The sequence below is a fragment of the Protopterus annectens genome, chromosome 1.part0 (genome assembly GCF_019279795.1).
Source record: "Protopterus annectens isolate FY-2018-M chromosome 1.part0, PAN1.0, whole genome shotgun sequence".
Lineage (NCBI taxonomy): Eukaryota > Metazoa > Chordata > Ceratodontiformes > Protopteridae > Protopterus > Protopterus annectens.
Genome location: NC_056725.1, coordinates 1,529,069,985 through 1,529,083,088, shown reverse-complemented (window position 1 = coordinate 1,529,083,088; position 13,104 = coordinate 1,529,069,985). Strand labels below are relative to the sequence as shown.

The window sequence follows — 13,104 nt, the reverse complement described above, 5'->3', positions numbered from 1 at the left end:
GATTGTCAGTAGATGTTTACATGCCGAGTTGCCGGCCCTGACACACAACCTTCAACGAAGGTATGCCCATTCACACGTCTCCACACAGAAGACGCTCTAGCTGAGAATCAGTTGTCTATAATGGAGAAATTAAAATAATGGTTCTCCCCCTGCTGCAACATATACTTGGCTATTGCACTATGTTCCTGCCCTCTCCTAAAACAGTAGAAGTGATCCCATATCCGTTCTCTGAGGTGTCTGTTGATTTTCCCAACATAGAATGCATCACATCATACACAGTGGGCTAAATATATCACATCCTTAGTTTGACAGTCCCCCATGGCACTAAATTTATATGATTTCCATGTTATGGGGTGTACAAATAATCTGTTGGTTTCGATGTACTGACAGAATGCACACTTGTTGCATCTCACTGTCCCATAGGTCGACAGAGGGGGATGTTCCATCCTTTCTTTATAGCAGAGCATTCCTCTGAATGATTTACTGCTTTTATATGTAAACTTTGGCCTGTCACCTACTATCTTACTGACCTGATCATCTGTACCTGGAATATGCCAATTCCTATACAGTATACTCTTAATCAGATGTGTATCTGTCGAATGTGTCATGTTATAGCTCAGAACGTGACTGCCACCTATCCTTTTCTCAGAGGTCAGGTTAACTCTGGCCAGACTGGAGAACTATCGTTTCCCTATATTGTCTCTCTGACTTTTGGCTGTTTGACAAGCCTCCTCTATCTCTTTTTTGGGGTAACCTCTCGCTGCAATCTCATCCCTCAAAGTTGCCAAACTGGTCTTAAAATCCTGGTTCCTGGCATGTAACCTAGACATGCGCACAGCCTGATTCTTAACAACATTCTTAGAAATGTGGGGTGGATGCATACTTGTATGGTGAACATAACTGTTACGGTAACGTTCCTTCCTATGCAGGCTAGTGTATATATTTTCAGTTGTTGTTTCCCTTATTACTTTAATATCCAAGAAGTCAACGCTAGTCCTAGAACTATTAACAGTAAAGTTCAAAAATTCCGTACTATTATTCAGATGTGCAATAAACTCATGTAACCTTTCTTCAGTATCACCCCATAGAAGAAACAAATCATCCACAAAACGCCCGAAAAATATTATATTCCTACTGAAATCATTATTATTCATCATGAAGCATTGTTCCCACTGTGCCATTACTATGTTTGTATAACTGTTAGCTGTTGGGGTCCCCATGGCCACCCCTGATGTTTGCAAATAACACCTCGTTTCAAATGTGAAAACATTAAATTCTAAAATTAATTCAAGTATGAAACAAATTAAATCAATCTTTTCTTCAGCTATTGTGGCATCTTTCATCAAGAACTCCCTTACATAGCCTATTCCTACCTCATTGGGAATGCTGGTGAAAAGGGATACTACATCCAAGGTAACCAAAAGTTCTTTCCCATTTGCCTTGTAGCTGCTTAGAAAGGCATAAAAATCGTTTAAAAAATGCTCAGAATCTCTCAATATTGAACAATGTTTAGAAATCATAGGTCTCAATTGCTTTTCCAGATAAACAGATGCTGGCTTAGTAATCCATCCAGATCCTAAAAATCAATCAGTAATTGAGAACTATAAACGGCAAATTGAGAATTGCTGTTTAGAGCATTCTATACCTGAATGTCTATATAAATATTTTATTACTGACAAACCTGTTATTCCCAGTTTTAATGGACTTCCTAAGGTCAATAAGAATAAACTGAGACCACCATTCAGACCCATCTTTTCAGGATCTGGAAGGATTACTGAGCCAGCATCTGTTTCCCAGCTACAAGGCAATTGGGAAAGAACTTTTGGTTACCTTGGATGTAGTATCCCTTTTCACCAGCATTCCCAATGAGGTAGGAATAGGCTATGTAAGGGAGTTCTTGATGAAAGATGCCACCATAGCTGTAGAAAAGATTGATTTAATTTGTTTCCTATTAATGGCACAGTTGGAACAATGCTTCATGATGAATAATAATGATTTCAGTAGGAATATAATATTTTTGGGCGTTTTGTGGATGATTTGTTTCTTCTATGGGGTGATACTGAAGAAAGGTTACATGAGTTTATTGAACATCTGAATAATAGTACAGAATTTTTGAACTTTACTGTTAATAGTTCTAGGACTAGCGTTGACTTCTTGGATATTAAAGTAATAAGGGAAACAACAACTGGAATGATATACACTAGCCTGCATAGGAAGGAATGTTACCATAACAGTTATGTTCACCATACAAGTATGCATCCACCCCACATCTTTAAGAATGTTGTTAATAATCAGGCTGTGCGCATGTCCAAGTTACATGCCAGGAACCAGGATTTTAAGACCAGTTTGGCAACTTTGAGGAATGAGTTTGCAGCGAGAGGTTACCCCACAAAAGAGATAGAGGAGACTTGTCAAACAGCCCAAAGTCAGAGAGACAATATAGGGAATCCATACTTCTCCAGTCCGGCTAGAGATAATCTGACCTCTGAGAAAAGGATAGGTGGCACTCACGTTTTGAGCTATAACATGACACATTCAACAGATACACATCTGATTAAGAATATACTGTATAGGAATTGGCATATTCTAGGTACAGATGATCAGGTCAGTAAGATAGTAGGTGATAGGCCAAAGTTTACATATAAAAACAGTAAATCACTCAGAGGAATGCTCTGCTATAAAGAAAGGATGGAACATCCCCCTCTGGTGACCTATGGGACAGTGAGATGCAACAAGTGTGCATTCTGTCAGTACATTGAAACCAACAGATTATTTGTACACCCCATAACATGGAAATCATATAACTTTAGTGCCATGGGGGACTGTCAAACTAAGGATGTGATATATTTAGCCCACTGTGTATGCTGTGACGGATTCTATGTTGGGAAAACCAACAGACGCCTCAGAGAACGGATATGGGATCACTTCTACTGTTTTAGGAGAGGGCAGGAACATAGTGCAATAGGCAAGCATATGTTGCAGCAGGGGGAGAACCATTATTTTAATTTCTTCATTATAAACAATTTAGTAGAAAATATGAGAGGTGGGGATTTAAGTAATAGAACTGAACAAAAAGAACTTAGATGGATTTTGACACTGGCTGCACATAACCCACCGGGGATAAATGATTATATATCCCTTAAACCTGTTCTGAAGAACAGGAAACTTAAGAAGAAAGTAGTATGAAGCAATCTGCTGTGCTCTGGAACTAGCGTTATGTTTCAAATAGGACATGCAAGCATGCTTTACAGTGCTTTTAGTCTTTTTACACACATTTTTATACACACTTTTTATGTGTTTTTTATATGTATTTCTACATGTATTTTTATATGCATTTTCTACATATATGTTTTTATCTCATTTAAAAGAGTGTGTATCTCTTTGAATCTGGAAAGCATTGGAGTTGTGTATTCTCCACAGGGATTGGTGGGTCTTGTGTGATGTGTATTATAAAAAGGGGATTGTTTTTAAGCATGTTTGTTTGGGTCTGAGGAAGCAACCAGGAGAGGTTGCGAAAGCGCTTACCTATGCAATAAAGGTTTCTGTGGAACTTTATTTGGATTCTTACTTGGATTTTTATTGGATTTTGACTTCTCCTTGGTTTTAGTGTTTGGAACATTTTTTCTTTTACATGCATCTTCAGAGTGTTCAGAGGGCTAACCGTACAGTAAAATGTAATCATGCAGCTAGGGGACGTGAAGATGAGGAGACTGTTTTCAGTCATGCTTTTTACTCCACTTGTGAGAATGTAGGCATAAGTAGACTTTTTCTATAGTGGATATTTTAGTTGCATGGGGTAACTATGGGGTACTGGTAAACTGCATAAAGTATATATTACAGATGTCAGTCATATCAGATATTGATGGCATTGCTGGACAGTTCACATATATTTCTACTTAGGTACATTTACAAATACCAGTTATGCAGGTATCTGCCATTCATTCATGTTTTTACACATATATTTCTTATTTCAGGTTCCACACGTACATTGACAGTCCTTCAGTTGCAACTGTTGTCATTCATGGCTGACTCTGTGTGATGCTAGCAGTACACAGACATTACATGGGAAAGTAAAGGCTGTGAGCATTTTATGAAATCAATTGTACTCTATGGATGTGCATAAGATGCAAGGTGTACCCCTTAGGTAGTCAGCATGTGCGCTATACATTGTCTCTTGGCCATGGCAAGGACATATTGTACATGCCTATGTCTAACTGCCCCCACAGCAGCTGGGGGGTTCCCCTTTGATTCTTCACTTGCATGTGGATGTTGTGATCCTGGCAGTGGTGGTGGGATGGTTGCTTCTCCCCCTTGGTGTTCCTGCTGCAGCTGTTTTTGCAAGATGATATTATGTAAGACACAAAATGCAATAATTTCAGCACATGTACTGGGTTCATACTGAAATGCACCGCCAATGTATATAGGCACTGAAACTGTGACTTCAGCAGCCCAAACACATGCTCTATATTGTTTCTTGTTTGAGTGGATGCCTCATTATAGGGTTCCTCCATGAGTGTGTGTGTGCATTTCTGATGGACGTCATCCACAATGGTTCCAATGCCTAACCTGCATCCCCCAGTAGATGGCCTTGGGGGACATCACCCTTGGAAAACCTCTGCCTGAGCTGTCAGGTGTACTAGGTAGGGGAGTCATGATAACTGCCGGAGTTGCCAGCACACACATTAAGAATGATAACCATACCATTACACATGATCCGTCAGTTAATGGAGTGGAGCCTATTTCTATTTATACAGACCCTTCCCTGTTCCTTGGGTGATTATTTGATCTTAATGTGGGTGCAGTCTATCACACTTAAGATTTCAGGAAAGTTTCTTATGGGGTAGAACACATGCACAGATCTAGCTCTGTCCTCAGGAGTATGGAGGAAATATATATACTCACTGGCATGCTGTAAAACATAACATTCAGAAACTGGTGTAGAATCCTGGATGCTGATGCCTGTGGCACCCTCAGAATGTCCCCTGTGTGTCTCTGAAAGGTTCCTCTAGCTAAAATTCTAAGTACTACACATCCATTGGTCTCCAAAAGTATGTTTTTTGTCAGATTGCCCTTGGTCTCAGGTGAGGATGACAGAGGTTGCAGAGTTCCTGCAGGGTGTCTCTATCCATCCTGTAGCACTTTAGTAGTAACACTTCATACAGACTATGAAAAGTTAAAAAACCTCTTCCACCTTGCCAGAGGTCTGTCAGCTGCAGCAGCATATAGTTGAGCCTGTTGCACATACACATGAAGAACAACAGCACTAGCCCCTAACATTCTTTCTTTGCTCTGTAGTTTTTGTGGCTGTATTCCCTAAAGTTTTGTTGTACAGGGCAGATGGCTACACGGAATGTACACAATTGCTTTATAGTTTGCTGAATAGCTCCGCCATCTTGAATATGTTGATTAGCATATAATTCTGTTGCTTATGCATTAATTAGAATGCCATGATGTTTACCTGGTTTGCACAACTCTACACTTCATGCAGAGCCATTTACTGAGTACAAATCAGCATCCTATAGTGTGTGTGTTGCACTGCAATGCAAACACAATTTGACCAAATTGTATAGGGTTTATTGAATCCAGATTATAAAATCACAATTACAGTAATAATAACTTAACATATTTCCATCTCCTTTCATGATTTAAATCAAGTGGTGGTATAGCATTCCATTTTAGAATAAAAAAACTGCTTCCTCATATCAAGTGCTACTAAAGCTTTTGTCCTGTACCATCATTCTTAACATATTCTTAGACCTAGCATCTCAAAGTGGCCAAATTACTAGTGTGGTCATAGAATAAATGGTGTCATATAGGATTTCCCATTGTACCCTGCAACAGATGGTTCAGATCTGAGGATGTCAAATAGTGTGACTGGTTACATTTCTGTGTATTAGCTGAGGGGTGACTGTTACTTCCTAAATATTCAGAATTGATTCTTAGATCATTTTAACAGGTTTGAATTTTATTAAATTCCTATGAGCATATTAGACACCAATTAAAACAGTAACTGGTTATGTGATTGATAAATTCTTAATTGGTCTGCTTATTGAAATTGTAACAACACTAATTATAAGGTCCAGAAAATGATTACTAAGGGTATATGCCAAATGGATTAAAGCTAATCTCAAAGTTGGTTACAGGCCATTAAAGAATTTTTGCAGGGCAGCTGGCATGGGGGCCACACCCTACATGGGAGTACATACACTGCATGGGGGGCATACTCTACATGGGGGGCATACCCTACACACCCCTACTACTCATACTATCCAAATATCACTGTACTTCAGAGAAAGTAAAATACTCTTGAGTTATCACAACATCAGCTTAACTCTTCACACTTCAAGTCTTGCTTTTATAATGACTGAATTGTGATCTTTGTAGTTTTAACAGGACCAACTTAAGTGTGTCCCTGTTTCACTGAAAGAAGAACATAAACAATGTACTTGGAGGCTGTGTACCTCTGCTGGCTGGTTCTTAACTTCACACAGAGATATAGTTTTTAATATGGCTTTGATTCTGATGGCTTGACAAAATTGGATGAATTAGATGCACGATTATTTACTTATATTTGTCTACTGAGACAGAGCACTGCTCTACATTTGACCATTTGCAGGCTGAAACAGGGTTGCGAAGGTCACAGACAACATTTAGTTTCATCGAGGTTAACAAAGTGACACAACAAACAAGCATTGTATAAATCAATAGCTGTATTTATGTACACATTTAGAAAGAGTTAAAAATCTTATATGTATGCATTTCTGTGTGTGTGTGTGTGTGTGTGTGTGTGTGTGTGTGTGTGTGTGTGTGTGTGTGTGTGTGTGTGTGTGTGTGTGTGTGTGTGTGTGTGTGTGTGTGTGTGTGTGTGTGTGAAATTGAGAGGGTGTGTGTACAACCTGAAACACTCCATTCTTCTTTAGTATGAGTATAAACTAGCATACTCCATTTTTCTATAGTGTAACATACAAAATACAGACAAAAATACAACATAAAACCATATGAACACAGCTTTCTTACAGACATGCAGAACACATTTTCTTTTTTTATACAAAATAACATGAAAACACAGTTTGGGACAATCACCACAACACCCATTAGCATCATATACATGCCTAAATAACAGTGAATAAGTGTCTGTTAAAAAGACACCAATTGCAGGGTTAGTTTTCTACAATATAACATTTGCACAGTAGAACTAGCTGAGGTTTTGAACTACGCTTGCTTGCTTGGTGCTTTACAAATGGCTCTAGTTTTTCTGTAGCTGTTACCAAATAGCTCTTTTTCATACTTCTTTTCCATATGGGAGGGGTTAGACTCTAACAGTAGGCAGATGAAACTTGTGAGGAATGAGTAGCTCCGCCTCCAAACATGGTATTATCAAACAGAAGAGATCTCAAACCTGGAAGTAGTTAGACATGTAGAACAAGGATAACCAAATAGCATGTCTCACAATATACTCAACCACAGAATCAAGCTAATCAAATTGTAGGTTCTAGACTTCAGGATGGCATAATTTTACATACAGGAAACTTGCCTGATAAAAAAAGTTCTACGTAACAGGTGTAGTTAGGAAGATAAGAATGTATCAGCTTCTACTATCAAAGAAGCAAAAAAAATGTTCATGCAACATATGCAACTCAAAATTAAATGTAAAGACAAAAGAATGTCGTTCTTAAGTCAAGTTCTGTCAGTGTTGTGTGGACTCATCTGTCACTCAGGAAGAAAGAAACACTCAATGATGTATATAGAACAATTTTTGTTGCTGTGGAAGGAAACAAGAAATATGTAGAGAAAGGCCCAAAGTGGGGAAAGAATATTCATTTCAGTCAAGATGAGAAAAACAAACACAATAAAGCACTGAAATGGAAGCAAACCACACAACAAGAGACAGTGAAGTTAGTGCTTAATTATGTGTCAAACAGAGATAAAGACCTGACTATAATCTAGATGACCCCCTGTTCAACTATTGATTTGGGTAGAAAAGACATCAGGTGGGGCCAATTGGAGGGAGTTGCTGATGCTAACCTGACCTTCCTGATGCGAGGTAGCCACCTTGTCCTACTGCTTGTACTAATGCCCAGTGTATGCTTGGGTATATAGAAGTATACAAGGTGTCAGCACACAGGAGCACCAATTGACATAAGCTATGGTTGAGTCCAGGCTTACTGGTAGTCTGCCTGTACAGAACCCAGTATTCCGAAGTAGCCTGATGGCTGTTGTAGGTACTGGGGTGAAAAGCACAAACAAGAAATCTGGAAGTCACCTAAAATGTCAGGAAAATGACCTGAAAATTTAGGAGGTGCAGCACCCAACAGGACAAAAACACTCTCATCAAACTAAACAAATAACTCAGAGATCAGATAAAGTCTACCAAAGTCAAATTTGATGTAAATTTGGCCTCCCAGGCCAAGGATAACCCCAAGGCATTCTTTAGTTATGTCCACAGCCTCAAAGATGATACACAGCCGTGTGTGGTGCTCATTGTTAATAGAGACACCTACACTGAGCCAGAGGATATAGCAAACCTACTGGCTGACAAGTTAAGCTCCAACTTTTTTCACTCTGTCCCCCTCAACCTTCCCTCGGGAAATACCATCAAATATAACTCCCCCTGCTATCACTAAGGAACAGGTCCTTAATGCTATCTGTAAGGACATCAGTGGGCCAGGACAATATCCCAGGATGCCTTCAAGAATGTAGAGAATGGGCAGGCATAGAAAGAAAAGGTTAAAATGGCAGTTACATAAACAAATCTGCTAATTATTGGTGATGTTAGAGTAAAGAGATTTGCTAAATATAGATAGAAGAAGCATCAAGGAGAGAGAATTTTCTGTTAGAGAGGAAATTATACTGAAATAATAAAACAATAGATAACATTCCTCTGTAAAATCACAGAAAACTGATAAAGCCTAAATATCTCTTTTTTGATAAAATATAGGAGAGAGTAAGGTTTGTACAAATTGAAAAGAAAAGGCAACTGAGGTTCCCCTCATATGAATAGAAGCTTAAAAAGGCTGCAAACTAACACTCTATCAGTTTTACTTCATTTGTGGGGAAAATATATAAGCAAGATTGTGGCAATTAACTGAATACCTGAAAGCAAGTCGGATATAGACAATAGGAAGCATGGCCTCACAATATGAAGATCACATTTAGTAAGCAGGAATTCCTTGACTAGATAACCAGAGTTGTGAATCAAAAATGACTTATGGATCTAATATGCTTACATTTTATCAGGAGCTTTGAATAGCACGCAAATGCTTTTGAAAAAATTTGATGTTTTTAACATGAGTCTTAGGGTAGTACTAGCATGGATAAATCTTTGTCTGTAGAACAAGGCATATAGTGAAACAGTAAAAAAAAATGGTAACTATCTGAAATGTTGGGTCCCACTAGAGTTAGTCCTGAAACACAGACACTGAATGCCTGAAAATGGACTTGTATGCCATTTCTCAGAATATACCTTTTTCAACATGGTATGGCAATGTTGAAGTTCATGCATAAACTTTTGAGGGGGCTTGACCCCCAAATTGAAGGGTGCAGTGGGGCAAGCTCCCCTGCAAAAAATAATTTTAGTGGAGAAGCGTGATCTTCAAGATTCACTCTTTTCCTGGGTTTTTAGTCTTTTTTCCCAACTTGTCTGCACTTGGCATTTCGAATGCCGACATTTCAGTAGGGAGCCAAAAGTAACACACTCTGAATAAAGAATATCCTCTGTACGAGGCATGATGCTGATCCTTTGTAATACCTTACTGATTTTACAAAACATTTTAAATGTATTACTTCCTTTTCATTAGTAATATAAGGCTAGGTATTTGGGATGAAATACCAGAAAGGGCAATGTATTAGGGATGAAATACACAAAATGGAAAAGTAGAAAATAGAGTTGTCAAGATTAAAAAAATGATATAAAACAGGACAGTTTAAATCTAGTTTAAATAAATTCGAAAGAATGCATGTAAAAAAGGAAAGAACAGAAAAGGGGTACACAAATGGAATAGAAGTAATAGCAGCAAAAAGTTACAAAAAGGACCCCGTGAAGTAATATTAATGATCTAAAGGTGAGCAAGCTGTGTGAGAAAATAACAGAAGAGACTGATGGCCTACGTAAATGCAAACAGAAAGACAGAGACATGGCTTGTCGAAACACAAATGGTATTATCTGCTTCCTTGTATAGAGCTGGTTAGACCTCATATGAGTATTACGTGCAGTTCTGGAGTCTTCCCAACTAAATAAGAAGTTCTGACAGTTCAACAGCGGGTGACACATATGGTGTGGGCTTTGCTTATAGCAGCTATAGCATTAGTTGATAGAGTAATGAAGACATACAAATCAAATGGCTAAATAGGGTTGTGACGTAATATTTTAAAGATTATTTGAATGGCTATCCTAAAGAGATAGGGCATTCAAACAAGGAAATGTAAAAATTCAGGACTACATTGCAGAGATGTAAGATACGATGTAGTAAAAGTAATGCATCCTTTAAGAAAGTGCAACTTTTGTTATGGTCAAAGGGAGTGAGTGGAATAGGGCAGTCTCATAACAATTACAGAGTTAATGTTTGCATGTTTTTGAAACTTGGAGTGGTAAAAATAATGTATTCCATCCTATTGCCATTTAACAAGTAATATTATGCATGTGCTGTGATTGCTTCCTCTTTTTGACTTTTATCATCCAAGGGATATGATGTCCCAGGCAAGTAGGCCGTCTTCTTCCTGTGTAAAGGAAACATATTAGATATTAATAACATAGTTATTCAGTAGGAATGTAAGTAACTGAAACTTCTAGTGCTGAACTCTTTAAGGCCTAAACTAGTTGCTGTTTATTTTTGTTAGACTTAATACTGCCTGCCATATTTAACACTGGTAACTTTAGTTTCAGATAAAATATCAACATACTACACCTCAGCACATCAAATTTCAGTTATAAAGTTTTAGTGCATTATGAAAAATGATCATACCAAGAGAAAGATCATGGTCCAATAAGGCCACTTGAGTTTTACAGCTATCTAATGCCCAGTGGTCTTCTTTTACATATCTGTTGTGTATTCCAAGTGTCTTGAGCCTCTCCCCAGACCTGTTCTACACTAACTTTGTGACAATAAATTGTAGAACATCATCTTTCTCGTAAACAGATAATTTACATAACAAAAAGGATTGTTGCTTCAAAAACATAATGTAGAAGTTTTCATGTGTATTTTAATGGCTGCTAAAATAGTATTTATTTGGGTTGCTGACAGAACACCCACTCTGCCATATGAATGCCAAAAGTTTGGCTGCTTTAGTTTTATGCACTGTTACTTCCTCATTCTTTGAAAAAATATATGAAAAGTATGTGACAGAAATATCTACAAGAGCATCTTCAAGTGGAAGGGTTCATTTTCCAGAACTCATGAACATCAATCTGACACAGAATTTTTAAAAATATTATTTTCATTGCTTTTATTGATGCAAACAACATAAATCCAAAGAGAACATAAGCGTTGCTTAATAAAGTTCTTGTACAATGACCACGACTATTTAAATTATCTAGCAGGTTACCTCCACATACTATTTTACATTAGCATCTGCTCACTATTCTTCTTGAAATAGATATGGTAACATTCTTTTAATATGGTTGGGTCCTAAGGTTCACCATTAAAACTCTTTCACAATGTGGGATTTTTTAATTATGTTACAAAAGCAATTCAACATCTGAGATAGGCAGTGCTCCTATACCCAATTAATTTGCCTGGTATTCATAACTGATATTTCCCAATGGTTTAGAGCTAGTACTCATTAAAATCACACACCAGACCACTACACAATTCACAATGTGGTTATGGTCCCTGAATTATAATTCCAGGTATGGAATGCAGTATGTTTTTTGCAGTTCACAAATATATGATAATTGAGGTAAGTAAGTATGTGAGGCATATATTTATAGGATTATTAGAGCACAGATTCACTGCGGTGGTGGTGCTGCGGTAGCGTTGTCACCTTACAGTAAGACGCTGTCCTGTTCGATTCTCAGCTAAAGCGTCTTCTGTGTGGAGACATGCGTGAATGGGCATACCTTCATTGAAGGTTGTGCGCCAGGGCTGGCAACTCGGCATTTAAAAATCCACTGCCAATCATTAGTGGACCGGAGTTCCGCTGTGGCGACCCCTAACTGGGAAAAGCCGAAAGACACAACAACAACAACAACAACATTAGAGCACAGATTCATAGGAAATTTAAAGCAGCTGAGTCTTGTCAGTATCCACCCTTAGGCCTTACCATCACTCTCAAGTAAGGCTAGGTGAGTCAATCCCCTGATGAATTTGTGAACACCTATCCATTCATCTAGGTCCCACTTGAAGGAAGAAAGTATATCAGATGGCTTAATTTGTAGGGGGAGTCTATTCTAGAGGTAGGGTACATGTCGTATAATACTGTTCACCATGTTTTATTTATCTATTGGTTAAACATTATGGCTTTGGTTCTGGCATTTATCAGACTAGCTGATTTGTGGAGATACAAAACATCTAGGACCACTGTAACCCTAATGGCAGTGAAGGCAAAACATATATCTCCCCTCATTGGTCCATAAGATAATGAACAAGGAGGCAATGATTCCAGTCTTTTCTAGTAGCTCAGGGTTTTTAAGCCAGTGATCATCTTAGTTAGGAACCTCTTGTTTTTGTTCTAGTTGCTTGAAATATCTATTGAGGTAGATCCCAAAGGGGGAGTTGTATTCAATAACTGACGTAATCCATGCTCAGTATAGAGTGAACGTGACCTCTTTAGATCTGGAAGACATTGCTTTGGCAATTAACTACTGCCAAGCTGGTCTGGTGAGGGTTTTTTTAATTATAAAGCATTATTGTTGTATCCTGCATTGGAGATATGAGTATTTAAGTAAACTGAAAGGTAGTTACAGTCTGTAAAAGTAACAGTATTCTTATCTATGATGAGTTCATCAACTATATTAGAGATTTTTCAGGGGACACAGAAGATGTCCAGTAACAAGCTATAAACTGATAACTGGTTCTGTTTAGTGTGATTTAAAGTTCAATGACTTCAGTTTATGGATTTTTAGGAATCTGTCTGAAGATGATATGATCCCTAACAGATATGGAAACA

At 38.0% G+C, this 13,104-nt stretch overlaps 1 protein-coding gene across 1 annotated transcript in view; it reads right to left on the bottom strand.

Annotated features, from left to right (window-relative positions):
• Positions 1–9,943: 9,943 nt before the first annotated feature.
• Positions 9,944–13,104, bottom strand: part of LOC122798772 (solute carrier family 22 member 2-like) — a 667,833-nt gene continuing 664,672 nt past the window's right edge. Inside the window, exon 12 of the mRNA XM_044067886.1 lies at positions 9,944–10,716. Within this exon, the coding sequence (XP_043923821.1) occupies positions 10,632–10,716 (85 nt within the window). The 3' untranslated portion in view covers positions 9,944–10,631. The remainder of the gene's footprint in view (positions 10,717–13,104) is intronic.